Source organism: Canis lupus, chromosome 15 (assembly GCF_011100685.1).
Source record: "Canis lupus familiaris isolate Mischka breed German Shepherd chromosome 15, alternate assembly UU_Cfam_GSD_1.0, whole genome shotgun sequence".
Taxonomy (NCBI): Eukaryota; Metazoa; Chordata; class Mammalia; order Carnivora; family Canidae; genus Canis; species Canis lupus.
Genome location: NC_049236.1, coordinates 3,303,086 through 3,330,626, shown reverse-complemented (window position 1 = coordinate 3,330,626; position 27,541 = coordinate 3,303,086). Strand labels below are relative to the sequence as shown.

The 27,541-nt window shown below is 54.1% G+C and overlaps 1 protein-coding gene across 1 annotated transcript; it reads right to left on the bottom strand.

Annotated features, from left to right (window-relative positions):
- Window positions 1–462: 462 nt before the first annotated feature.
- HEYL (hes related family bHLH transcription factor with YRPW motif like) lies at window positions 463–15,026 on the bottom strand. Its single transcript, XM_038557807.1, has 5 exons — window positions 14,884–15,026; window positions 8,881–8,947; window positions 7,546–7,629; window positions 6,538–6,619; window positions 463–3,318 (listed from the first exon to the last, which is right to left on the bottom strand). Exons 1-5 carry the CDS (start codon window positions 14,961–14,963, stop codon window positions 2,651–2,653), a joined length of 981 nt encoding a protein of 326 aa, XP_038413735.1. The 5' UTR covers window positions 14,964–15,026; the 3' UTR covers window positions 463–2,650.
- Between the last annotated feature and the right edge of the window lie 12,515 nt (window positions 15,027–27,541).

Sequence of the window (27,541 nt, the reverse complement as noted above, 5' to 3'; positions counted from 1 at the left end):
TAGAAGAAGGGCATCTGGGCAAGGGAACAGTGTATGCCAAGTCCTGGGGGTGGGAACAGGTTGGAATGTTGAGGAAGTGAAGGAAAGCCAGGGTGGCAGAAGCACAGAGGACAAGATTGGAATTGGCTGGAAGTCAGGTTGGGACCAGAAGAGGAAGAGCTTGGATTTTTTAAATCTTGGCATAATAGGGTAATAGAGGAAGGGTTTATTTGGAATAATAGGGTAATGCAGAGGAAGGGTAATGAAAAAGGGTTCTCATAACAGAGTTGATGTGATATGATGGGTCTGTCTAAAGTGCTCCCTGGTTGTCTTGAGAACTGAGTGACGAAGCAAGAGGGAAGCAAGGTGACTTTGTGGAGGGCAGTGATCTGGGGGCAGGGGCAGTGGCCAGACCACGGTGATAGGCGTGGGTTCAGAGAGAAGTGGATGGACTCCAGAGATATTAAGAAGTAGAATCTTCCAGAGGTTTTTAGAAGAACTAAAACAATTTTATTGGATGCCTGCTACAGCCCCAGAAAGGGGGTAGGAGTCAGGGACACCAGAAAGGCTTGGGAATAGAAACAAAGGATACATAAGTCCTCAACCACGAAAACAAATACATCATCACCCCCCACCCCCAACCCCCACCACCATCTCTTGGGGAGAGTGAACCCAAGATCAACTCAGATGCTGGTCCATTTCCACCTCGTTCAGTGGGGGTCAACAGATTCTTCTGGAATTGGGTCCTAGAAACATGGATATGGGTTTCCCATATTCTCAGCCTGTGAAGTTGCCAAACTGGTCAGGCTCTGCTTCGTGCCACCTCCTCTGCCAACCCCTGGGAGCCTGCTGACTTGCCCTGCCCTCCCTGTCCGCCTCCCCCAGGAGCACTCGTGGCCGGGGACCCACTCCCTGAAATGATGCCCTCTCTCCCCCCTGCTGCACATCTCAGATGCCTCCGGGAGGACAGAAATCTGATCGAACAAACACTGTGCAAAGGATACGCTAGCTCTTCATGCCTCCTGGAGGAATTTGCCTTTTCAAAAGAGATTTCTGGGTCATTTAAGTGATCTCTGCCTTCTGCCCCATTTCTCCAAAAAGGGCCCTTTCCCCCTAGGGTTTTCACAAACTCTATTTCTGAGCCCAAGGACCTCCTCCTCAATTTAGTCTCCGGGGAGCATAGTTTCATCAAAGGGCGGGGCTGAAAGCACCTTCCCAGGGGTGACATTCGAAAGAAGTATTTAATAACCAGCGCGAATAAGCACCAAGGAATTGCCAGCTGGAGGATGCCACGGCCTCGGGTGGGCCCGGTGGTCATCAATCAGCACGGGGTCCCGGGGGAAGCCACACAGGGTGGGGGGGCCCTTAGAGGTGCTCAAGGGAAGCAGATATTTGCCAACAAGCACAAAAGTGGTTCTACATTTTAACAACTGGTCTGGCAACACTGGCCCAGCTGAACGTCAGTCCCGGGTCTGCCCCAATCTCGTCCAGTCTCCTCTGTCCCACTGGGAATGGTTGCCAGGCCACCATTTGTTCCCTCCGCTAGAGGAGAAGCGGCCAGGGCCCGGGTCACGAAACGGCCTCCGAGTGGAGCCGGCTGCGTGGCATCCTGGGGGAACAGGATCTCAGGCCCTTGACCCACCATGTGACCTTGAAGGGCCGAGAGCCGCCTCTGACTGTCCTTCCTCTCGCCCCTCCTCGTGGTTATTTTTGTCCAGCCGGACAGCCCTTGGCTGTCCCACAGTCTAGGCTCTGTAAGCCGGATGGAAACCAGGCAGCACAGACGTCTGGGGCTGAGTCCCAAGGGGGCTCCTCTCGGGGCGCCATCACATGGGAACCTGACCCTCCGCGCCGTGCACCCAAACAGGGACCGTGCATCTGGAGGATGGTGATGGTGCGAGAGGCAGGGAGCTGGGTTCTCTGCTCAATCCTGGCTCTTGTCTGGGAGCACCGTCCCAGGCCCAGTGGTTAAGGACGCCCTGTGTTAGAGCCTAATTGCTGCCCGGAAACCTCCCGTCTCTATGCAGGGAACTGTGGGTCAGCTGGAGGGTAGGTGTCTGCAGTGAGGAAGATGGCCCGAGCAGGCCCTCCTGGGCCCCTAACCCCGGGCCTTGGGTGTGGTGCACAGCGGGGGCCTGTCCTGTGGTTCACTGCCATGGGGTGGGCAGGGGCAGACGGGGTTCCCCAGAGACTGCTCTGAGGCCCCTGCTCGGTTGCTGTCTCCGGAAGTGAGGCAGACACTAGGTTCAGGCCCTGGGGGCCTGGGAAGGCTGCACCAGTCAATCACTGCCCAGGCTGGGTTCTGAGCTCTCGAGGCAAGCAGCCTGCCTGAAGCCCTGTTCCCAGACCTTAGGTTCATGCCTGCTGCCCCCCATGTGCAGGGGCAGGAGAGAGTCTGGGCAAAGCTTGTGGGGGCTCTCCTAGGACTTGTTTGTCCCAGGTAAGGAATGAGACCAGGCCTCAGAGATCGGAAGAGCTCCAGGAGAGCTGGGTCGACAAGCCGGGCCGGGCAACCAGGAGGGGAGATGGGCCGAGGCGGAAGGGGCCTCTGATGGGTGAGGAAGATGCCTTCACAGATAGGTGAGCCAGGCCAGGGAGCAGGGCAGGAGACAGCACTTGTTTTTAGAGCTCCTGGATGAAGAACCCTCCTCACGCCTGGGGAGAAACCAGCTCAGAAAGCCCCGATTTCAGTGATTTCGGAGACCCAGGAGGGGCAGAGCACTCCTGGCCTCCCAGCTGCCCCTGGGGAAGAGGGCCTGGCGGCAGGAACGGCCACATAAGTGGGGGACCCCACGATGCCAGGGGGCACGGGGGAAGAAGATCGTAGGAGGGGTGCCACGTGGCTGCTCCTGGCAGCCCTGATGCTGGGTGCCACGGGCAGGGGGGCAGCTGGCCTCTCCAGGGGGCGGGCCCTCCGCGTGGAAGATGCCCCTCGACTGGGCAGCAAATTCCTCCGGGCTGGCAGGACAGCGCCCGCGGCTCTGCGCACAGGAGGGGTTCGGAGCGCTGGGATGGGGTAAGCCAGAGAGGAGGCGCTGGGGAGGATGGGACCGGGCACTCTTCCCAGGATGGTGAGCTGGTTGCTTGGGGCTGACAGCCCAGGACAGCTATGGAAGAAGGACCAGGGCCAGGCAGGGAAGGCCAGGGGGCCAGTGGGTGTGGGAGCAGGCTCCATCTCGGCTGCGTAGCTGTTGAGGTGTGAGAGAAGACGAATCCGGACGGGGTCTGCACGGCTGCTCGGCCCTTCCAGGACCCCCAGGTACCTGATGACCTCGGTGAGGCACTCCCGAAAACCGATGCTCCGGAAGTCCACCGCCAGGGCCCGGGCATCAAAGAATCCTGCAAAGCGAGGCGTGATGAGGGCCTGCCAGGTGGGGGGCAAGTGCTGATCCTGGGGTCACACCCATGTGGCCTTGGGCATGCCACCCACCTCACCTTTCTGAGCCCCAGTCTCCACATCTGTAAACTGGGAATAGTGACCCCTACCTGGGCTAGAGGGGGTGTGTAGTGAGGATCAAATGAATTCCCTGAACTCCGAGGCATGATCAAATCTAGAGTACCGTTTTCATCGAAATTCAAGATCAACGCAGAGAAAAACTTGGCGACCAAGATGTCATTTAAGCGGACGCTTGCCAGGTGTGAAAGGCCTGTGCCTGCGGAAGTGTAGAGCAACCCTGCCTGCTGGCGGGGGTGGATGCTGGGAGGTGGCGGCTTCAGCCATCAGAATCATCAGAGCCGGGGCTCTCCTCAGAGAAGGTGACACAGTGTCACATTGAAGCCTGAGGTCTCTGGAGGCCAGGAGAGCTGAGTTCAAATCCCAGCCCTGCCACCTAACCAGCTGCCCAACCGTGGACACATCTCGAAGCCTCAATTTCCTTGACTGTCAGATGGGCATATGGTAATGATGGTTGCACCAGGGCGGTGAGAGTGAGATTGAAGGCAACGGTGCCCAGAAATAGTCCATGAACTCAAGGTTAGCCATCATTTACACCTGACCCTTGAACAACATGGGGGCTGGGGGCACCGATCCTCCCCCAGCGCAATTGAAAACCGAGGAAATTTTTGACTCCTCCCCAAAAAACTAGTAGTTAGAACCACCAGAGATCACTTTTTACTGTGATAGCAATTTACTGGGGAGACAAAGGGCTCAGGGGGAGACGAGGAGGGCCACACGGCGTCTTAAGCAGATACTCGCAGCACCCGAGCTCACCCCAATAGCATCAGGAGGGGGCTAGGAAATTATCACTGTAGTACAGTAGGTATAGACTATGGTTAACTTTAGGCCGTTAGGATTAGACTGCATCTCTCCATTTACACTTCTCTCCACTGCAAATGGCACCACGTGTGTTCTGTAAGTGTTTGTGTGAGGAAGTTTTGATACAGTGATATCGATGTGGGACTTGATCCCGGATCCTGGGATCACACCCTGAGCCGAAGGCAGATACCCAACTGCTGAGCCACCCAGGCATCCCAGCAATTTTTTTTTCAAACAGTTGCAAATCTCCAAAAATGTTTCCACTTAGGTCAAAAACTGCATGTAAGCAGACTGGCACTATTCAAATATGTGTTGTTCAAGGGTCAACCGCATACCACTGGTGTGGCTCCTGTTGGCATCTGAGTTTGTCTGTTAGCCTGAGGGCAGTCAGGAAAGCAGGACCCCACTTTGGTCCCCAGCTGCCGCCATCAGGCTGGGCTCCTCAGTTTGGTGTCAGTGAGGTCTGACCTGATGGATTGTCCACCGAGGTATTTCGTTCTTGCTGCCTTTCCACCTGCCCCTCTCCAAAACCACCTTTTGTGCAAAGACAGAATAGGGGGCACCTGGGTGGCTCAGTGGTTGAGTGTCTGCCTTTGGCTCAGGTCCTGATCCTGGGGTCCTGGGATTGAGTCCCAAATTGGGCTCCCCACAGGGAGCCCACTTCTCCCTCTGCCGGTGTCTCTGCCTCTCTCTGTGTGTCTCGCATGAATAAATAAATAAAATCTTAAAAAAATAAAAAAGACAGAACAGCCTCCATGAGCACTGGCCTCATGACTCTGGCAGCAAATATCTGGTCCCTGGTTCATGGCTGAAGCTCCCACAGAGGGACAGGCAAGGCCTCACTCTGCTGAATACTTAGCTATGCGACTTGGAATAAATCCCTTCAGTTTTTGCGTTTGCTATTCTTTTCCAATAAACGTTTTCTGAGTTCCTAGGAAGTACTCAATTTGCATGATCTGATAATTCTCAGGAAAATAATCCTATCATTATTCCCATTTCAGAGATGAGAACCCTGAGGCATAGAGAAGTTAAATCATTTGTCAAAGGCCACAAAGCTAGCAAGTAATAGAACCAAATCCACAACTCATGGGATTCGAATCAATTCAATTCAGGATTCTAACCCAAAGCCGGTGCTCTAAGCCACAGGCCTGTCCTCCCGTTAGCTCTTGGCAAGAGAAGGGTGATGCCAACAACCCCCAGCCTCGAGATTCTTGTCAGAATCAGATGAGATAACATTGGTGGAAGCACTTTGAAACTATAAAATGCTGGCCAAAACATTAGTCACTATTTTTCTTTGAACCGGATAACCGTATATGTAGTTGGAAAGATCTCTCCCGCTGGTTGATTAGAATCAGAAGTTTTCACTGTTGGCCATGCATTCCTTTGGCAGAAGTTCTCAAAGTGACCACCTGCATCAGGGTCATCAGGCGTGCTTGCTAAACTTGCAAATTCCTAACCTCCAGGCCAGGCCTCCTGGCTCAGAATCTCTGGGGTGTGCCCCAGGGCTGTCTGTCCCCGGAAGATACTGCGGCTCACTGAAGCCTGAGAGGCACCAGGCTGGGTCACTTGAAATGCACCTGTCCCCTCCAAAGGTGGCCAAGTTAAGGTTTCAGGACTTTGGTCTTTGTGGCCTAGGTCTGTGGCGCTTTCAAGATTTCTCAATTGTGAAATCACCAAAATATACAGAGAGGCTCCACGTACACAGAATTTCCATCTGTCCCGAAGTCTTTTTAAAGCCATAGTTTCATGACTTCGTTATAACAGACCAGCTCAAAATAACGGCACGAGTTAACATTTGTGTTCTACTACGATCCCACCACAGATCTTCAACCGTGAGCATGACACGTGATCCCAGCGCTGCTCAGGACACAGTATGACCCCAGCACCAGCTCAGAAGGCACACCACTGGACAGCTGTGGCTAAACAACTCAGGCAGGCCCCTCCCAGGGTTTCAACGGGGATCCCAGTGAGAATGAGTTCATTCAGGCCAATGCTTGAGGAGGGTGGGGACTAAGGTGGGGGACCCCACACAGGGGCAGAGCTCCTCCAAGGGCTAAAGCTAGAAGGAGCGGAGTTGAGGACACGGTTGGGACCAATGGGGACACTGCCAGTGGAGAGGGCGATGCTGAGAGAGGAGACAAGCTATGTGACTGCTGCACCTGGGCCCTGCTCCAGCCCCACCACAGACCATGGGCTCCGGGAGAGCAGGGACCACGGCTACTTTGCTCACTAGTGGCCCCGCAGGGCCTCGCCCCCAAATATTTGTTTCATGAATGACTCCCGGGAGAGAAGAGCATTGGTACCTGTCCCACCGGTGGCGTGGAGCATTTTCAAGTGATCCACTGTCATCTGCAGGACCTCGGCCTTCTCCAGCTTGGAGGAGCCCTGTGTGTATAGAAGACAGAGAGTGAAGGCCTCCAGCGGGCCTCTCACTCACCTCCCTGTGGTGTCATCAGCCCTTATCGCCTCAATGTCCCTGTCTTCCTCCCACCCCACCACTGCCTGCAGTTGGGCTTCTGCTTCGGCCAACATCTCCCAAACGAACAGATTCTCTTCGCTCCCATTTTAGTCTGCATGCCCACCGCACTGCTGAGCATCCTTCCCCGAAACCCCTCCTTCCCTGGACTTCCACGACAGCGCTTTTTCTGGCTTCTTCATTCACCTTGCTTTGCCTGTCCCTTAAAATGGGGCTGCTCCCCAGTGGGTGCTGGCTCCCTTTCCTCGCTCGGCACATTCTCCCCGGGAGGTCTCAGCTACCTCCGTGGCTTCCGTGCACCATCACCAGAATGCCGCTCTGCGTACCCACCGCCTCCTAGACCAGCTTTCCTGGGAATCCGACCTCACACTCACCACACCCAAGATCTAGCTCATCGTCTTAGCCCCAAAGCACTTGCTCTTCCTCTGTTCTCTCTCTCAAGCAATGTCTGCTATGCCTCTAGTACCCTGGTCTTGCAGGTGAAACCTGAGAGTCAGACTCTCCACACGAGCTCCTGAGGGCAGGTACCAGGCCTAGGCCATGGCTGGGCCATGCTCAGTTTCCTTACTTGGGCAACGGGCATGATCATCCCTACCTTTGGGATCATTTTGAGAGTTCCCTTCCGTGGGATGATGGACCTAAAGCCACCACATGTGAGACACCAGGGTAAACACCACTTTCCATTCCCTTTCTCCCTAGCCAGTGACCGGTATTAGCAAACGGGGCACCAGCACTTCAGGCAGCTGCTCCCAATTAATACGCCCCGCCACGCAGAATGGACCTTATCTGCCACCTGCACGGAGTTTCCTCCAGCGCAGTCAGGAATGTCACATACCTGTTTCTCAAAGGCGGTGGGGACCAAGCGCCGCAACTCAGAAAGGCTGCTGTTGATGCGGTCTCGGCGCCGCTTCTCTATGATCTGCAACACAACGACAGGAATTTACTCACGGGCTCTTCGCCAGCTTCCAATGGGCTTTGATGGACACTGACTCATACCTTCCCTCATCATATTTTTGTGAGGGAGAGAAATCTGTTCTGACTTTATGGAGGAGGACACCGAGGTTCAGAGAGGGGTGGTGACTTGCTCAATTAGGGTCACACACAGCAGGGAGGCACAAAGCTGGGGGTGGAATTCGGATCTCTTGTCTTGGTCTGTAGGAGTGACATTCCAAATGATTAGCCACAGGTACAAGCAGGGGACTGAGCAATGAGAATAGGGACACTGGGGCAGCCCGGGTGGCTCAGCGGTTTAGCGCAGCCTTCAGCCCAGGGTGTGACCCTGGAGACCCGGGATCGAGTCCCATGTCAGGCTCCCTGCATGGAGCCCGCTTCTCCCTCTGCCTGTGTCTCTGCCTCTTTCTCTGTGTGTGTGTCTCTCATGAATAAATAAATAAAATCTTTTAAAAAATTATTAAAAAAAAAAAAAAAAGAACAGGGACACTGGCCACAGCCCTGCAGCAGGCCCTGGAGACGCCTGCAGGCCAAGATGACCCCTTCAGTGGCTGGGTCGGGAAGAGGCATTGCTTCCAGCTGGGAAGGCGTCTCATTCACACGACCTCATTCTCACCTCACCTACTAGGAGCAGAATGCTGATAGCAGGGCAGACGTTATGACCCCCTCCCCCTCCATTTTTACAGATAAAGACGGGAGCTGGAAGGAAGTGGTTTGTCTAAGTGAGGGGCAGGGCTGGTGTCTGCCACATTCCAGGTCTTTGGACGCCCAGGGCAGAAGCACAGCGGCATCCTGGGGGAAGAGGTGGTACTGGGATGAGGTGGCCAAGACCCAGCTGGGAAACCACTTTCTTCTGACCCCTTCCTCTATCCCGCAGCACACCCCAGAGGAAATGTAAGTTCTGGGCTCACTGGGAGAGATGAAGGGAAAGGGCTGTGTGTCAGGTGTTGTCCTGAGTGTATTACATTAATTCATTTAATCTTCAAAACAGCCCTGTAAGGTAGGCATGTTCATTGGTTCAGGTATACAGTTGAAGAAATGAGGCACAGAAAGGTTAAGGGACTTGTGCAAAGTCTCTCTGCTGGCCACTGGCGAAGTCAGGATTTGCACTCGGGCAGTCTAGATGGGGGTGATGTTTCTGACCAGGGTTCTCCGGGCCAGGCCTCTGGGGACTCAGGGCAAAGATCCGTTGGGCAGCTCTGCTGGAACAATCACTCACCCCTCTGCGTTTCTTCCTGGCTTGCATCTGTGAAGGGCTGGGGGTGGATAGCGGCCTGGCCATCTGGCTGCAGAAGAAGAGAAAGGCTGATTTTTCAGAGCTCAGGGACCATCTCCTTGGCCTGGGCTGACCTTGGAGGACACTGGGATGTGGGCGGGCACAGTCCCCTCTTGGGCAGGCCGTGCTCTCCCCCCCACCACGCCCAGGGCCATGGGGCTGCAGAGGACTCCCAGGCTCCCAGGCAGGGAAGCAGCGCAGGGCAGGCGTGGGTGGGGGCCCATCGCTCCCCCCTCTAAGTCTCCCCTGCACTCAGTGTCCCACCCCAGGATCGTGCAGCGGCTGGGGCAGCAGGGTGGGGTGGGCTGGGCTCTTGGCCTGCCGGCCCTCACCCCTGCCCCTTGCCCCTCGCCCCCCCACCCCGCCCCGTCCCTCGCCGCGGGCGTCGGGGAACCGCAGCCGGCCGCCGCGCTCCTGCAACCCGATCCCGGGCGGGGCGGGCGAGGGCACGGGCGGCGGCGGCGGGGCCGGGCCGGCGGGTTGGGTTTCAGAGGGAGCCGCTGGGAAGAGCGTGGAAAGAGCAGATGCCGCCGCTTCCCACGGGCCGGGCGCGCCCGCCGCCGCCCTCCGCCCCGCCGGCAGCTGCCGCCTCCTCCCACGCAGCGCGGCCCGGCGGGGGGGGGCGCATCTGGGTCACAGGCCCCCTCGGACCCTCGGGCCGCCGCCCCGGCCCCCCAGGCCCCAGCCCCGCACCGCGCCCTCCCCCCCTCCCCCCCCCCCCCCCCGCAGGCCTGGCCCGGGTTTGCTCGCACCCCGAGTCCCCATCACCCAGGCGCAGCCCCGGGGCGGGGGCGGGGGGGGGGGTGCTCCAGCCCAGCCCTCGCCCCGCTAACGGTTCCTGCTTCAGAGGTTCTCCCGGAGTGGAGGGGATTCGCGGGGTGGCACTGAGGGCCATTCACCCGGCCAGCACCCCGGAGGCCCCCACCCCGCTCCAGGGCTGGACTGCAGGCGGCAGCCAGGCCCCAGCCGTCCACACAGCTCCCAGGGGGCCATGCCCTACCAACAAATAACTTTAGACAAGACTCCCCTGCTGCTTCAGAATGCAAGATGCCACACATCTGAACAGGGACCTGAGCTTGCCTCCGCCTCCACTGCCACCCCTGGTCTCTCCCCTGGGCCCCCATCTCAGCCAAAGCATTCCTTCTCTCAGTTCCGCGGGGCCACCTGGCTACCACTACTTTTGGGTCCTCTTCTGTCCTCACCCACCTCATCCAGACGCGCCCATTCCATGTCTAAGATACATCTCACCTCTGTCCTGCTTATTTCCACTGCTGCCCAGAGGACTAAACCTCTATCATCTCTCACCTGGACAGCAGCAAGAGTCTATTGATGGGTCCCTTTGCACCCCTTTCCCAAACCCCTACAAACAGGCAGTGATCATTTAAACGCGCACATCTGATTTTGTCCATCTCTTAAAACTCCCTAGGGCCTTCCCCATGCTTTAAGGATCAAGGCCGCCATCTTTCAGCTGGCTCCTGTCACCTCCTAGACTCCAATCACCTTTGCTCTTTGTGCTCCAGCCTATGAATGCACTAAGTTCTTCGTGTGGTTGCACATACTATTTCCCTCGCCTAGAATTCTCTGGTGCAGCCTGTCTACCCACCTAGTCCCAGCCTCTTTGCCTAGTACTTTCTACCACCGTATAGATCTCAACTCAACTGTCACCTTCCTAGGGGGGCCTTTTCTGACATTCCCCCTCCCACTAGATAGCCCCTGCTCTACCCTCTCCTAGCATCCTGCGTTCATAGCATGTATACCCGTTTGTTGTTTTATCTTTATATTTTTGTTTTTTATTTATATGATTATTTGACTAATGTCTCTCTCTCCACCAAGTGTGTAAGTTCCCTGAGGTCACGAACCATGTCTGTCTCATTTACCACTGTAGCCCCAGCACCCAGCAAGTACTTGGAGCACAGCAGGGCCCATGTTGAGCTCCCTCCTCCTGCCCCATCTTTGGCGTCACTGAGGAACAGAGAAGTGACACCACAAAAGCTACCTCCTACCTCCTAGGCCTTTGTGGAATGGGGGCCTCCTTCCAAACATCTGGATGAGAAGGACTGGTAAGAGGCCTATGAAGCTCCTGAGAGGGATGGTGCAGCGAGCTAGGCCCAGGGCTCAGATGGCCAGATCCTGAGATCTGTAGGGCAGCTTGTTTACAAAGCTACACTCAGGACAAGCCCCAAGAGCCAAGGGATACTAAAACATGGCCTTTGTCCCCCCTGGGCTGGATAAGGAGTCTCTAGGGGTATTGGGTTAGCACTGCGCACGTCACTGCCCCTCAGCCTGATCCCTCCTCGGGGACTATCTGTTGGAGGCTGACGCACCCCTTGTAGGGCATGGTGGCTTTGCTATCCCTTTTTCCATTCTTCTGGTCACTTGTTTTCTGCACTATTATCCCTCTTTTCTGACTCCCATATCTCACAGGCAAACCTCATTCCACAGTTGTCTTGGCATTGCTGCGTATATTTCCTTCCTCGGAGCCTAACAAAAACCCCATTTTACAGATGAGGATGCTGAGGCTTGGAGACTCAAGGCAGCTTGCCCAGCCTACGCAGCTGCTGAGGAGCAAAGCCGGCATGGGAATCCATGTCTTCTGGCTCCAAATTCAGCATTGTTTTCCCTCCTAATTCCTATTTCCTGTCTGTCTGAATAGCCCTCCAGTCCCCTTATCCTTAAAGCTCCCAAGAGCTCAACCAGAGCTCACTTCCAGGCTGTGATCTGGCCCTGACACTGGGGGGAGGTGTGAGAGCTTCTTGTCTGAGAGTCTGAAAATAAGGCACATCTTCACGGACCCAGAGAAGATATGCCGACCACCAAGATCTGCCCCATGGGCTTCGAGTGGTCCCTAGCCAGATTTCTGGGGAGGTCTCTTTGGGGGGAGGCAGCTTTCTAGGTGGTCTGGCTGCCAGTCCTGACTGCTCTCAGCACTCATCCTCAGGGTCCCCCTTAGGGACTCCCCCCATGGAACCCTTGCAGATGACCCCTCTCATTTTGCATGAACCGAAGACAAAATCATGGTATTCCCAATGAAGGGTTTTCAGGAGTGCTGAGCCCATTTGTAAAATAAAGAAACTGAGAGGGGAAGGGTCTGTTCCAGGCCACACAGCAAATTAGAGGAAATTCTAGAACTGGAGCCAAGTCTACTGACTTTTAATCCAGTGCTCTTCCCAGTGCACCCCAAATCGTCACATAGCCAGTACTCCTTGTTCTAGACAGTACTTCCACATTTACTTGTCTCCTTTATTGCACAACGGCCCTGTGAATTAAGTATTATTGAGGCTATTTCACATTAGGAAAAAAATAACCATGTGATAGATGGAGTGACAGAGACACAAAGAGTTAAGAATCGTGCCCAGCAAGTCAAGTCTTTGGGCTTCTAGTCTTTTCATTAGATCATGCTGCCTTGTGACCATGACACCCTCCCACTGAATGGTGACCCCTTCAAGAGCAGCACTTGTTGGAAGTTACCTTGGGCTACATCAGGGAGCTGTGCACTTTAGGTACATTTATTTCCTCATGGAAGGCTCACTCTGTGAGGTAGGTATTAGCATCCTTGTTTTATAAGGGAGAAAATTCAAGTTCAGAAATGCCCAAGTTAATGGTAGTGAGACTCAAACTCAGGTCTATCTGACTTCAAAGGCCACCATGTGCCTTAAATCCTGTAGGAAAGACCCACAGATCTCCACCCAGTGCCTGACACATGACAGGTGTTCACTGAATGTTCACAGAAGGGGAGGGGAGAGAGAGGCTGTACTCTCGGTTGGGACCCAGCATGTGTCAGAGGGGGGCTGGGTTCAGATAGGAGATCTGTGGGTGATTTTCTCATATGGGCCAAGATGCCACCATCGGGCAGATGCCCGCAGTGACAATGGAACATGCCCTGCTCCTTATTCTCACATCTCTGAGTGTGGGGGATTTGCGCCCTGCCTCTGACCCCAGGGAGGCCGGCTGCCCCAGTCCCGTGGCCCTTGCCACTGTTTATCTGGCTTTCTTTGTACATGAAGCTCTTCTTCTCTGAGAGTTCCCTGAGGGCAGAGGCTTAGCAGGATACATCTGGGCCCCCCACACCCAGCCCAGGGTCTGGGCCACAGCAGGCATCGTTCAGCACGCCCTGAATTGAAGCATTGATGTCTGCTGGGGGGGAGGGCCCTTTGGTGAGTGCTACAAAGAGGGGTCTATAAGTCAGCTTCTGCCAGATGTCCAACGGCTTTCTCTGCTCTGAGAGGGTCTGCTCCTCTAAGAATCTAGACAGTCTCTAAAAATGGGCTCGGCTAAAAGGACAAAATGCCGTATGGGAAAAATCTGCCCACTGATCCTTTATGCCATTGCCCAAATGCCACCACCTTCAAGAAGCCCTCCCTGATGCCTTTGGTTGTAAGTGACCTCTCCCTGCTTTGGTGCCCTCACAGCCCACGATCTGTCTCCCCTTCCATCTTCCATCCTTTGCCATGGTCTTTGACCTGGCGGGTCACTGGCTGAACTGCAAATTCTTGGAAGACAGAGCCAGCTCTCTGGGATCAGTTTTGTGCCTCTGATTCATGAAGACCCAATGACATTGAATTTGAGAGCCCCTCTCCACCACCAGCACGTGGTGCTAGGCGCTCTCCCTAGCAGGCTCAGACTCAGAGAATTGCCTCTCTAAATAGTAGTTTCTGCTAAACCATTTAAGAATGCTAATAAGTTGCATGGGGAATTGTATTATATACCCCCAAAACTAATTAATGTACAAGATGCAGGGGGGATACCTATTGCCTCATCTCCTGTTATAAGCTATAAATACTTGGAAGCTGGTGGCATTTTACTAGGATTTGTGATTGAGGTAGGATCTCCTCCTGGTCTCAGAAAACTGGAGTCATTGAAATTATGAAATCTCCTCAAAAACATCCCTAAGAATGAGCCGAATCCCCCTTTCAAATCTGTTCTGGAGAGTCAGGTTTGGATGAACCAGGGAGATCAGATAGCCCCCTGTCTTTCCCACTCCATGTCCTCCTTTTATTTTATTGGTGAGGAAACGGGCTCTGAAAGAGAAAGCAATGTCCCAATGCTTACATGGTGAGTTGCCGGCAGATTTGGGGCTGGGACTCAGCCCTGCAGACTCCCACTCAGTCCTTGCTGCTCTTTCAGGGCTCTGGGTATCACATGTTGGGTGCCTGACATGAATTAAACATTTGCTATGTGCTAACCCCGTGACATACATCATCTTATTAGATTTTCCCAATAAACCTATGAGATCAGTTCTGTTATTTATACCCATTTCACCGATGAGGAAAGTGACGCTTAGATTGCTCACAGAACTGGGTGAAGTAGCAGAACTGTACCAGCAGAGTTTGTTGTACAGGCTTGAAGCAAGTCGAATTATTTACCAAGAGCTGAAAGACGCTGGCAGCAGGGTGTGCGTTAGAAAGAGTGTTGGAATTGGAGTCTAGGCCCCTGCACTGACAAGTCAGCTATTATTTTCTTTGGTACCAAAACCTTAATTCCAAAGTCCAGTTGGCTCAAGGGAGGGGAGGTTTTTCTTCCCCCTTTTGTGTACTCCATGGACAGTGCACCCAAGCCAGGGTAGAACAGAGAAAGTATGGCTATTCCGCTTTCTCAGCGGATTCTGGACAGGGGGTTTCCTAAGATCTTCAGGGAAAACTCCTCCCCAATAGCCTCCACCTGGCTCATCTATAGAAAGACGGTCACCAACTGGGAGTGAGACCCCAGAGCTGAACTCCACTTCCATCCCGGGCCCCTGAGCCTAAGTGGCCCAGGGCGCAGAGGATCCAGGCTCTCGTGCGAGTGGTGGCCCACGCTGCCCACGCGCCCCCCACTCCCCCCCCCCCCCGCCCACACACATCTGCGGGCCGTCGCCCACACCTGCATCTCCTGAGGCCCTGGGGAGGACTAGTCCCCGGCCCCCCTGAACCCGTCCGGGCACTCCCGGTGCCCCGTCCCCGCCCTCACCTCAGCTCGCCCTCGCGGCCCACGTCGATGGGTCCGTCGGACTCGCTGTCAGAGCCGCTGGGCTCCCTGGGCCGCTTCATGGCGAGCGCAGGCTCTGGGTCTCCGCGGGACTGTGCGGGCTCCCGGCCGGGAAGCTGGGCCCCGCCCCGGCCCCGCCCCGGCCCCGCCCCGGCCCCGCCCCGGCCCCGGCCCGGCCCCGCCCCGGCCCCGCCCCGGCCCCGCCGCCCTTTCCCAGGGCCCTCTCCTGCGCCGCAGCCCCCGGCGCCCCGGCGCCCCCTCGCCCCCGCGGTGACGCGCAGGCCGAGCCGTGGGAAGGCCCCGGGCGGTCACCGCCCCCTCCGACGGCTGGGAGGTCCGGCTCCGCTCCGCCGCCCTGGCCGCCGCGCTCTGGGTGGCCTTGGGCAGGTGCCCTTGGATGCCCCCCCCACCGCTGGGGAAGCCAGGGGTCCCCGTCTGTCCCCGGTTCGCCCGGGTCTGTGGGGGCGCCGCCCGGGCCCCGCGATGCCCCAATTTCTGCAAGGGTCGAGGCGGCCAGCTCCTGCCTCCTGGGGTTCTGGGGGAGGCAGACACATCGGGTTTGGTGAGGTTGGTGGGGGTGGCCGTGGCCTGATCCTTGACAAGAGTCCCCCAGCATAGGGGGGTCCGAAGGGGTGGAATTGCGTGTGTGTTGGAGGGGGCAGGAAAGACTCCAACATGAGAGAGGCGGCTATCATCCCTCCCAGGGGACGGCTGGAGTAGCCGCAGCACCGCCGCTCTGGCCAAGAGAACCAGACTGGGTGATGGGGGTGGCGGGTGTCCCTGGGAATCAGTTCCCAGTTACCAGAGGCGGTGCTGACCTGGGTGGGCAAGGACACAGGAGAGGGCTCCATTCCCAAAGCTGTAGCAAAGCCTCAAAAAAGGGGGTGGGGAAGGGGCAAGACTCCCTTCCTGGGTCCCCTCACACAACAGACCAAGCTGTTCACTGGATGGGGGGACTCCCGCTGGGAAGGGAGACTCAAGGAAGATTCTCAGGGATTCACCAGCCATCCTCCTGGCCCAGTACCTCAGGGAGGCATCTAGGGCTCAGAAGGAAGCACAATGGGAGCAGCCTGGAAGATGGACCATAAGGGCCGGGAGGACAGGGGAAGGTCTTGATGTGGTGGGTCAGACCCCAAAGAAGTCTGTCCCCTTCATCTGCCCACCAGGACACAGAGGAAGCCACCCCTTCGCTTGGGAGAATACGGTTGGTCATCTGAGAATAACTGCAGTTTCAAGACCTGCTTGGGGACATTCGCTTACAGTAGTGTGAAATAACATTCTTCTGCCCCTTTCCCCCACATGTCCACAGACAAGGCCAAGTAAAACTCACACATACACGCTCTGATACGTGGGTAGCAGGAGCAGTCAGCACCTGCATGCAGCCTGAGCTTTCTCGGGAGGCCCTGGTGGTCACCCCAGCTGCACCTGTGCACTCATCCCAGATGCCCGTAGCACTCACACACCTACTGTGGGCACAGACCAGTGGAGTGGCAATCTCAACCAACACAGAAGTTGCACAATGCATGCGCTCCCTGGAAAGACAAAAATCAAAGATGCCACCAGATACCTGCCCTGTGTAATGACTCAGATGGCAAGGCCTGGCAGTGGAGCAGATTTGCAGGGGAAGGTGAGGGGCATGTTCATGTGAAATGCCCCAGATCATCAAAATGGGATGCACAGTTAAACAGGGGAACTGGAGCACAGAAAAGGTGTAAGCTGGATATTTAAATCTGGAAGTCATTAGGTAATAGGTTGCACTTAAAACTACGGGGGTAGACGGATTACCCAGAGAGTAAGTGTGGATGGAGACAGAGGAGGGGTCTAGCTAAACAGTTAACAGCTGGGTGCTTATTACCCCTGAAAATGTTTTGTAAGTATTAACTCATTTAATTTGGGACAGCTCTATAAAGTAGTAATATTATATCATTCCCATCTTACAAATGAGAAATGAAGACACTGAGAGGTGGAGTAACTCTACCCAAAATGGACAAGGAATAGGGGCTCCTGGGTGGCTCAGCTGCTGAGCATCTCTGATTCTTAATTTTGGCTCAGGTTGTGATCTCAGGGTCCTGGGATAGAGCCCCTGCATCAGGCTCTATGCTCAGTGGGGAGTCTGCTTGAGATTCTCTCTCTCTCTCTCTCTCTCTCTCTGCCTCTACCCCTGCTTGTATTCTCTCTCTCTCTAAAATAAATAAATAAATCTTTTTTTTTAAAAAATGGACAGGAAGTTAAATGGAAGGCCTGGAATTCCACAAGACAATTGGGTTCCAGAACCAAACCATTAGGTGTACTTGTATAGCTCTTGAACATTAGGTTCTCTTACCCAGTACTGAGCCTAGAGGTATGCCATCAATACCAGAGCCATGAGATACACACAGCTACTAAGCACTTGAAATGTGGCTGGTCTAAACTGCTGAGTGTAGAGAGTGTGAAGTCACACCAGAATTGAAAGAGAGAGAGAGAGAGGGATCCCTGGGTGGTGCAGCAGTTTGGCGCCTGCCTTTGGCCCAGGGCGCGATCCTGGAGACCCGGGATCGAGCCCCACATCGGGCTCCTGGTACATGGAGCCTGCTTCTCCCTCTGCCTGTGTCTCTGCCTCTCTCTCTCTCTCTCTCTCTCTCTCTCTGTGACTATCATAAATAAATAAATTTAAAAAAAAAGAGAGAGAGAAAAGGAAGGTAGGAAGGAAAGAAATCTTACTGATATATTTTATTTTATTTTATTATTTTGACAGAGGGAACACAAGCAGAGGAAGGGACAGGCAGAGAGAGAAAGAAAGGGAGAATGAGGGGCTGATGAGGGGCTCGATCCCAGAACCCTGTGATCATGACCTGAGCTGAAGGCAGACACTTAGCTGACTGAACCACCCAGTCACCCTTCATTGATATTCTTAATATTGATTAACATGTTAAGATGATAATACTTTGTACATATTGGATTAAATAAAATATTGTTAAAATTAACTTCTTTTTTTTTTGATGTGGCTACTAGAAAAATTTTTGTATATGCAACTCTCGTATTTCTTTTGAATAGTGCTAATCTAGTTCAGTTTCTTAACCTCAGCACATGTGGGGCTGGAAGATTCTTTACTGTGGGAGCTGTTCTGTGCATTGTAGGATATTCAGCAGCATCCTTGGCCTCTCTACTCACTGAATGCCAGTAGTACTTGCCCCACTTAAAAATGTCCTTAGATTATATGTCCCCCTAGAGGAGAAACCACTGCTGGCTGAAAACCCCTGGTCTAGGGAAACCCCAACATTAGGTGTTGAGTGGGAGAGAAAGAGGTGTCAGAGGAGACTGAGAAGGAACAGCCAGGGAGGTGAAGGAGGCCCAAGGGGGGCATTACAGCAGCCAGAAGAGTGTTTCAAGTACTTGGTCATGATCATTTAAAATACCAGTCAACTCATGTCACTTCCTGCTCCAAACCATCCATAGGTTTGCCATCACATTTGGAATAAAATGCCAACTGCCAGCCGCAGTCTCTATGTAGGGTGACTACATAACTTGTCATCTAAACCTGGGGCACCCCTGAGAGCGAAAGGAGGCAATAGTAATGACTATGCTGGGACAGCCGAAAGATACTGGGATGTGCATGGTCACCCTAAGTGCTGGCCCCTGGCCCTGCCTTGGTCACTCAGCCACTAGAGCCTTCCTGCCATTCCATCAGGATTCATGTTTGTTGCTACCACGGGGCTTTACATTTGTTGTTCCCCCTTCCTGGACCCCTCTTCCTCCACACCTTCTTAGATACCTCACTCCATTCTGGACTTTGCTCAAATATGCCATCCTCAGAGACGCCCCTCCTAACCTCCCGTCTAAAATAGCCACCAAGGGGCTATTTTAAAAATCTTTAAAATCTTAAAAAATGTATTTTATTTATTTATTCATGAGAGACACAGAGAGAGAGGCAGAGACACAGGCAGAGGGAGAAGCAGGCTCCATGCAGGGGGCCTGATATGGGACTCGATCCCGGGACTCCAGGATCACACCCTGGGCTGAAGGTAGGCACTTAACTGCTGAGCTACCCAGATGTCCCATAAATAAATAAAATCTTTAAAAATACAATAAAACAAAATAGCCACCAATCCCCACAGTAGCTCTGTGGTCTTTCTCTCTTACTTTACAGCATCTATTAATATCATGGACATTATATTATGTATATATTATGTATGTTGATGTTTTTGTTTATTGTCCGTGTCCCCAACCAGACGATAAACCCATTGAGGGCAGAGATGGGTCCCTTTGGTTTAAGGCTGACTCTCCAGGGCCCAGCACAGTGCCTGGCATGTAGTAGGTTGCAACAAATAAATACTGGTTGGCGGAAGATTAAGCTTGGGCAATAGCTGGAGGGAGATGTAGCATCCAGGGTTTGCTTGCTTTTGTTTTCATTTTACTTCAAGATGGGAAAGAGTGGGGTATGGATCCAGCAGCAAGAACTTTTATGAAAAGGCTTCCATCTTGACTGTGAAGTTCCCGGAGGTAGGAATCATTTTTGTTGTTCAGGACCATGTCCCTTCATACCTAGGAAAGTGCCCAGCACATGGTACGCATCCTACAATATTTATAAAATAAATAATGATGATGATGATAACAAAATTTTATTACACTCACCATAGTCCAGGCACCATACGTTCTATTTTGACATCTATTAACTCATTTAATAAACCTCACCCCAATCCCAATAATCGAGGTTATTATGACTTTCTGTTACAGTCCCATCTTATTGAGGCACAGGGAAGTTAAGTAACTTCCCCAAGGTCACACAGCCAGTAAGGGGTAGAGCTGGGATTCTACACAGGGAGGCTGGTGCCCGAATCCACACTGGTAGCCACTGCATCCTGCATTAGTGTGAGGTAGGCTCCTGCGTTAGGCCAGGCAGTAGGGACTGGCTTTGAGGGGGAAGAGGAAGGAACAAACCCAAGGGATGCTGGATTCCCATCTGGGTAACTTGAGGGGGTGAAGGTGCCAGGCACTAGTGTGGCCATTCTGTTCGAGAGACCCATGGAAACCCAGGAGGAGAAGTCGGAGAGAGGTCTGGACTGGAGTAGAGACTGAAGCAAAGCGAGAGGAAGAGACCCAGGATAGAGCCCTGGGGAACAACAGCCAGAGAAACTCTGGGAAGAAGGAGGAAAATCAGGCCCAGGGGCCAAGGCCAGAGAAGGCCAAGAATGAGCCCTCGGTCACCAGTCCTGGGACTCGGAGGAAGATACGCAATCACAAAGTCACAGAGGCCTTGGCATGAATGGAGGAGGCAAGGCAGGGGCCAGGATCGGCAAGTGCCAGAGGGGTATAGAGGCAGTTTTGAAGAAGAAGTAAGAGAGCCCCCCACAAGGCCTCAGGAGAATTTGCTTGTGACTCAGGGGGGTCAGTAGTAGGCAGAAGGGTGAGCCCTGGGGAGCCCAGGAGTAGCCTCAGTCCAAAGGCAACAAGGCAGAGAGGGCACCTCTACTCTCCCCACACCCCTAGTCCCCTTACCCCAGAGCGGAGCAAGCAGGGAGATTTCCAGAAGCAGGTTTCAGCTCCAGCTCAATGTCTGGTCTCCAGCAACAGTCCCCCCATCTCCTCTCGGGGCTGGTATGCAGATTCCTGAGTGGACATGGCCCGGCCTCCAATTAGTTGGGTTGCATGAGACCTCTGCTGGGCCAGGCACCGAGCCCCTGACTACTGGGGGGTGATGGTATCTCGGGAGGGGGCTCCCAAAGGAGAGGGTGGCAGTTGGGAATTGCTAGTTGGATGGTAATTTTTGTCAGGCTCTGGGACATAAAGGCAGGACCCGGGTCAGGTTTGCTCACCGTCACCTCTCCAGTGCCTAGCAATGTATGGCACTTAGTGGGTGTTTGGTAAATATTGGCGGGGTGTCTAGTGATGGAGAGGGGAGCTGGGGGGCTCCTGAGGTCCTCTACCTTCTTTGTAGAGGAGGTGATGACTGGCTCCTTGGCAAACAGCAGAGTCCCAGTGGGCGTGATCCTGAGCCAGGGCCTGGCGGGGAGATGGTAATGAGGGAGGGCTGGAGCACCCAGGTGCCACTCAGTCTCCCCTCTGTAGGGCCTTGCCCCCCTGCTTTGTGTCTGGGGACTCCGAGACCCAGAGAGGGGCAGAAACTTCCCTCGAGTCTCGCAGTGAGGCAGGAGGTGAGGCCTTTCTGTACCTCGGTTTGCTTATCTGTGAAATAGGATGATAACGAAGCTACTCACTGCCTAGGCTGGTTGTGAGGGTTAAATGAGGTAAGATGCATAGAACAGAGCCTGGTGTTCGCTTGGCAATGTCAGCACTGGGGCTACGCCTCTATCTCCATGCATTTCCTCCCAGGGAGAGTCACCTGCTTCTGGGGTTTTACCTCCTATAAGCCAATGGTCCCCAAATTCGTATCTCTAACAGAGACCTTTTTTCCTGAGCTTTGGACCCATATATCCAATGGCCCAGAGGCTTTCTCCTTCTATTCCTATTGGTGTACTGATGTTCCAAGATCCAGCGGGGTGTGCTGGGCCTGCCCGGGCCTCCCCGGGCTCTCTGTGCCGAGGTCCCCACGCACAGGGCTCTCAGCCCAGATGTCAAGCGTCCCCATCACCACTTTCCTGCCTGCTGCTTGGTCCTGAGAACCATCTGAGCCTCCTCGCCTCACCCCCTCCCTGACCCCTGCTAGTCCCAGGCCCTTCCTGTCCTCCCCTTGCCCTCCTCCCCTGCTCCCCTGGGACCTATCAGCGCTCACTCTCCACCTCCACAGCTGCCACCACAGCTGGTCCCTGACGGAATGTGCAGCTGCTGAGAGCCACATGTGCGGAACAGGCAGTGCGCGGCTACCCCTGGGGCCGCACGGGGGTGGGGGGTGGGACCATCTGTCTGTGTCTGTTGGTCCATCCACTACACACACACACACACACACACACACACACACACACACACACACATGCCTGACCTTCTTCTCGAAGGATGGTGGTGGACAGTATCCATTTGGTCCCTTTCTCTGTTCCTGGGCTGAAGCATTCATGCTCCCTCTATGGGGGTCCAGTGGTCCCAGCTTGGGGTCCCTGAGGGCACACTGGCTAGACTGGTCCAGAGCCCCTGTGTGCAGTCAGCCCAAGGCCAACCCCCCCCCCCCCCCCCCCCCCCCGCCCCAGGCTGCAGAGGTCCAGGATGGCGGCCTGGGTGATCAGAACCTCCCTTTCTTTCCCAGCCCCTGGGGGGTGGCCTGCAGGGAGGAAGCCAGAGGCCTCAGACACATTCCAGAGCCCCCTGGGCAGCGCCTGAGGCTCCAGAGGAGTCTCAGCCCGGGGCGGCGCCAGCGGCATCTGTCCTGGTTCCCACACTCCGGCCTCTGGAATCTCCACAAATTTCTCTTCCATGTGCGCATGATGTCAGCAGGACAAGGACACTGGGGGTGGAGAGGAGCCGAGGAGGCTATGCTCCCTGAAGTCTCATGGCCGTGGGGAGTGGGGCTGGGGGAGAGCCCACCCAGTAAGGGGAGGATGACTTGGCCTCTCACTCCCAAGCCCAGTGCATTCCCATCAGAGCCCCTTGCCATCTCCAGAGCCTCAGTTTCCTCATCTGTAAAAGGGAAATAAGACTAGCAGCTATCTCCTAAGTGTAATATGGAGGCTATAACATCTTGACCCTTGGTGGAGAGCCTTCATGGTCCAGGCACAGCTCCCTCTCTCACCACTCCCCTGACCTCCACCCTGTTCCTGCCCTTTCTCATATGTTTTACAACACATAACATAGGTTCATAATTCTGAGTCCATATCCTGTCCAGCTTGAAAGCCCTTTCCTTTCTCTATCCAGAAAACTCCTACTGAGCCTTCAGAACCCAGCAGATGAGTCCCTGTCCAAGAAGCCTGTCCAGCCTCCCTTGGGCACTGGCACTGCCTCTCTGTGGTCCTATGATTCCCTCTACGGCAGGTTGATCTTCCCAAACAGCTACTGTCTATTTACCTCCCCGATGAGGCTCTTAGGAAGCTGCCTTCCTGGGGCTGATGGCCATGCTCAGGAGCCCAGGCAGGGCGTCCACAACTTGCGGGTGTCGGAGTATAATCAGGACGTGGCTCTCGGCCTGGCCCTCACCCTGATGCTACCAGGTGGAGCTTCCTACCCATTTCTACTGGTCTGGTCTTAACAGGAGGAGAAAGCAGCTTAGTCCTTCCCAGCTGCCAAAGCATTTCTTACACCCAGGAAACAGCCACTGTGTCCCTTCCCCCCACCCAGGGCAGCCAAGCCAAAGCCACACTGTACAGATGGGGAAAACTAAAGTCCAGGGAAAAGAAATTAGCAGTAAAGACTGCATTTAGAACTCAGGGCTCCCACCCCAGGCTAAGGCCCCAAGTCCCTTTTGCCTGCTACCCCTAACTCCCTCTTGGAGTTCTGAGCTGGGAAGTAATAATGGGCTCAGGCCTGCAGGGCCCCACTGGGTTGAGTGGCCCTGTGGCCCACAGAGGGTATGTTGTCTCAGGTCTTCCAGGAGGCAGGTGCTGAGGTAATGTAGAGGTACAGATTTACTGGGGAGGGATCAGGGGAGGGAGCAGGAGTAAGTGGGAAGAGCCTCTGAGCTCCATGGAGGCCCGACACCTGTGAAGGAGACCGGGCAGGAGGGGAGATTACGCCAGAAGAGCTCAGACTGCCCTGCAGCTCTGACAAGGTCTTGGTCAAGCCCGGAGTACAGGTTACCCATCAGGGGAGTCCCTGTGCGAGCAGAGACAGCTCTGGTCTCTCCATGGTGCCCAGTCATCAACCGGGAGCAGCCCATGGAGACCCTGCCATCCATCTGCTTCCCAAAAGTCACAATGGAGCCAAGTGACAGCAGCTGGGGGCTGTTGGCTGATGACATGCCGTGCAGCAGCTTCTCCTGAGGACATGACGAAGTGATGGACCCCCCCACACCCCCCCCCAGCAGCCGCAGAGACTCTGTGCTTTGCAAAGTCACCCAGCCAGCGGGCAGGTGACAAGGCCACACTCCTGGGGTGTGGCCGTCCTATCCTAACCTTTAAACCACTTAAGGGCACCCAGGTGGCTCAGGAGTTGAGCGTCTGCCTTCGGCCCAGGCCGTGATCCCCGGGTCCTGGGTTCGAGTTCTGCATTGGGCTCCCCACAGGGAGCCTGCTTCTCCCTCTGCCTGTCTCTCTCTCTCTCTCTCTCTCTCTCTCTCTGTGCCTCTCATGAATAAATAAATAAAATCTTTTTTTTTAAAAATAAATAAACCACTTGGATCGTCACAGGGCTTCGGTGCGGGGAGGTGGGGGGCTGCCAGAGGAATGAAAGAATGAAGATTCAGAGGCAGTGAGGTGCACACGTGATGTTCCAAACTGAGTGTAAAGCAGCAGCCTGGCATTACAGGTCCTTTCCGCATCCGCCACCGTGTGTCCTCAGATGAGCGGCTGCTCCCAACACGTGGCTTTCACCTTTGCAAGGTGGGGACGAGCCGGCCTCGCTCACGCCTCCCTGCCCAGATCCAAAAACCACAGGGGCAAGTGGGGACCAGTGGTTTTGTCTCTGCAAACCCGGCTCTGCTTCCTACAGAGGAGCCCATCAAAGGCCACCCCGGAACTTTCCCCCTGGTGTAACCCCAGGAGCAGAATGTCATTCTTACTGCCTTTGAGGTTTCGGGGGCTTGGGGGGACATCTAACTAACAAAGAAAGCTCAAATTTTATGCGTGTTTTATCCAAAAACTATACACGAGAGAGAGTCAGTTCTAGTGTAGCACTGAAGATATATAGACAACTTGAGTCTAAATCAAACTCTGCTATAGGCCGTGGGTGAGTTACTTTACCTCCCTGAGCCTCAGTTTCCTCCTCCGTAAAGTGGGATAATAATAGTGCCCACTTCATAGGGTTACTGTGAGGATCAAATACATTGATTTATAGAAAGTGTGTAGAACAATCTATTCTGTTTACTGTTACGACATAAATTGGTCATTTGGTCCATGAATAACCTGTTTATTAAAATTTTTTTTTTTTTTTTTTTTTTTTTTACTGGCTTACTGGCAAATAAAGCTGACTACCAGTAAGGAAGAGGAAAAAAAGGCAAAGAAAGAGAATGCTCAGTCCGCGGGCCTCAGCTCTCCGTTCTTTCAGCTTTGCATGTTGACAAGTGAGGGCAGAACAGAGGAAAGAGGATTAGGTCTGTGTTTCCTCCATCCCCTTGTTTTGAGGCACAGCCATGTCTCTTCCATGTTGTTGGTTTTTTTTTTTTTTTCTTTTCTCCCAAATCCAGTCCGAGATCCTGCCAGAAAGTGGAGGATTCGGTTATGGCATCAGAAGGTTGAGTCCAATCGCTCGAGGCCCGGGCAGGAAGGTGTGGGGTCACCCCCTGTCCCACCACCTGTCGCACCCCTGCCCTTTCCCTCGCCTGAGACCTGGCCCATGGGCTACACCCGGTGTGAGCAGCTCTGGTACCGCCGGCCTTACGGACATCCCAAGAGCTTCACAGTGAGATCGAGACATCTCAGAACACCAAGTTTCCATGGTGTTCCCAAGTAGGTGACTGCAGGGCCCCTGAAAGAATCTGCTGGACCGGAGGCATGAGGATGGATGTGGATGAGAAGCCACATTTCTCCTTCTCCCTGGTGACTGGCTGGGAAGGTGGGGAGCTTCAGGTAGGAGAACCAAGGAGGCACATTTGGGTCTAGTCCTGCCTGGAGGCCGGGGAACGGCCAAGCTACCCTTGGAGGCCTCTCGTGAGGCCAGGAGGACGGGACTATAATGATACGTGGGAGTCAACCTCCAAGACACCCCGGTCTGTCTCCACCTGCTGGTGTCTACACCCTGCGTAGTTCCCGCCCACACTGGATCAGGCTGGTGTGCGTGATCCACAGCGCATGGTAGAGATGATGATGTGTCACTTCTGAGGCCGGGTCTTCAAAGATAGTTTTTGTTGTTGTTGTTTGTTTTTTTTAAAGAGTTTATTTATTTGAGAGAGAACACGAGCAGTGGGGAGCAGCAGAGGGAGAGGAGAAGCAGGCTCCTTGCGGGGAGCCCAATGTGGGACTCGATCCCAGGGCCCCAGCATCACGACCTGAGCTGAAGGCAGACGTTCAACCACTGAGCCACCCAAGGTGCCCCTAAAGAGAGGTTTTTTTTTTCCTTAAGATTTTATTTATTTATTTATTTATTTATTTATTTATTTATTTATTTATTCATTTATTCATGTGAGAGAAAGAGAGAGGCAGAGACATAGGCAGAGGCAGAAGCAGGCTCCATGCAGGAAGCCCGATGTGGGGACTCCATCTGGGGTCTCCAGGATCCCGCCCTGGGATGAAGGCGGCGTTAAACCGCTGAGCCACTGGGGCTGCCCCCCCAAAGAGAGTTTTAAAGTAAGCTTGCCTTGCTTTCTCTTCGATTCCTCTGGGAGAAGCCATAGCTATGTCGTGAGGACACTTGAGCAACCCCGTGGCTAATTGCCAACAGCCATGTGCGTGAGCCACCTTGGAAGCACATCCTCCAGCTCCGGCCAAGCCTTCAGGTGACTTCTGCCCAAGCTGACAGCTTGGGCTTGAGGGGGGACAACCTCATGAGATGCTCTGAGCAAAAACCACCCAGCCAAGCTGCTGCTGGATTCCAGCCCCGCAGAACCTATGAGATTATAAATGTTTGTTGCTGTAAGCTGCTAAGTTAGTTGGGGCAATTTGTTACACGGCAACAGATAGCTAATGTGCCATAGGACTCCCATGCCTTTGGTTTCCTACCCAGAGGGGTGATCCTTTGGTGATCCTTTTAGGTGACATATCCAAAATATTTTGCGACTAGTTCAGCAATGACATGAGCTGCAAACAATTGGCCCAGTCCTAGCAGCTCTGAATTTGATTGTTCAATGATAGGCCTAATTCTTAAATTTTTAAAAAGATTTTATTTATTTATTTATTTATTTATTTATTTATTGACTTATTCTATTTGAAAGAGTGAGAAAGAGAGAGAGAGAGAGAGAGAGAGTGAGGGGAGGGGCAGAGGGGGAAGGAGAGAGAGAAAATCCCAAGCAGACTCAGTGCTGAGCACAGAGCCCAGCATGGGGCTCGATCTCACAACACCGAGGTTATGATCTGAACCGAAACCACGGTCTAGTCCTGGTTTGGAGGCTTAACTGACTGAGCCACTCAGGCGCCCCCAATTACAGGCACATTTATCAATACCCACTGGGGGCAGGGGACAGGGAGACACCAAAATAAACCAGGAGATTCTCCTTTGGGCTATGGGAGAAAGAGCCATGGACCTAAAGATCATGCATGGGAGAAAGTGACCCGTCCCTCACGCTGTACCAGGTTCTGAGGGAGCCTAGTTGAGGAAATTGTTTTAAGATGAGTCTTAACAGGGCCTCAGCAGACAGAGGGGAAGGTGAGTGGCGGGAGACACGAGGGGATGGACACATGGTGCTGAGATATGGGCCCCACGTCGGGCAGGCTGTGGAGGGGGCCGAGGTGCAAGAGGAGGCATAACGGGAGGGCTGAGGCTGGAGTCTGAGTCACCCCCTTCCTCCTCCACCTCACACCCTCCCTTATCTCCTCTTCTTCCTCCCACTCCATCCCATCCTCCTTTGCTAGTTCCAGATGGGAACATTGAGTCCCTGAGAGCCCTGCTGGGAGAAGCTTGCTTCCTGATGGATGCAGGCTGAGGAATCTGCCCCCAGGGTGGTCCTCCTGCGGAGGAATGTCTACAGAGA

Bases quoted from the DNA above. Each gene is read 5' to 3' on its own strand.
- HEYL (XM_038557807.1), bottom strand. From the start codon at position 14,963: ATGAAGCGGCCCAGGGAGCCCAGCGGCTCTGACAGCGAGTCCGACGGA. The intron at 6,620-7,545 runs GTATGTGACATT...CTATACACACAG, and splicing joins CCACCGCCTTTGAGAAACAG to GGCTCCTCCAAGCTGGAGAA. The intron at 3,319-6,537 runs GTACCAATGCTC...CTCGCTTTGCAG, and splicing joins CCACGCCACCGGTGGGACAG to GATTCTTTGATGCCCGGGCC.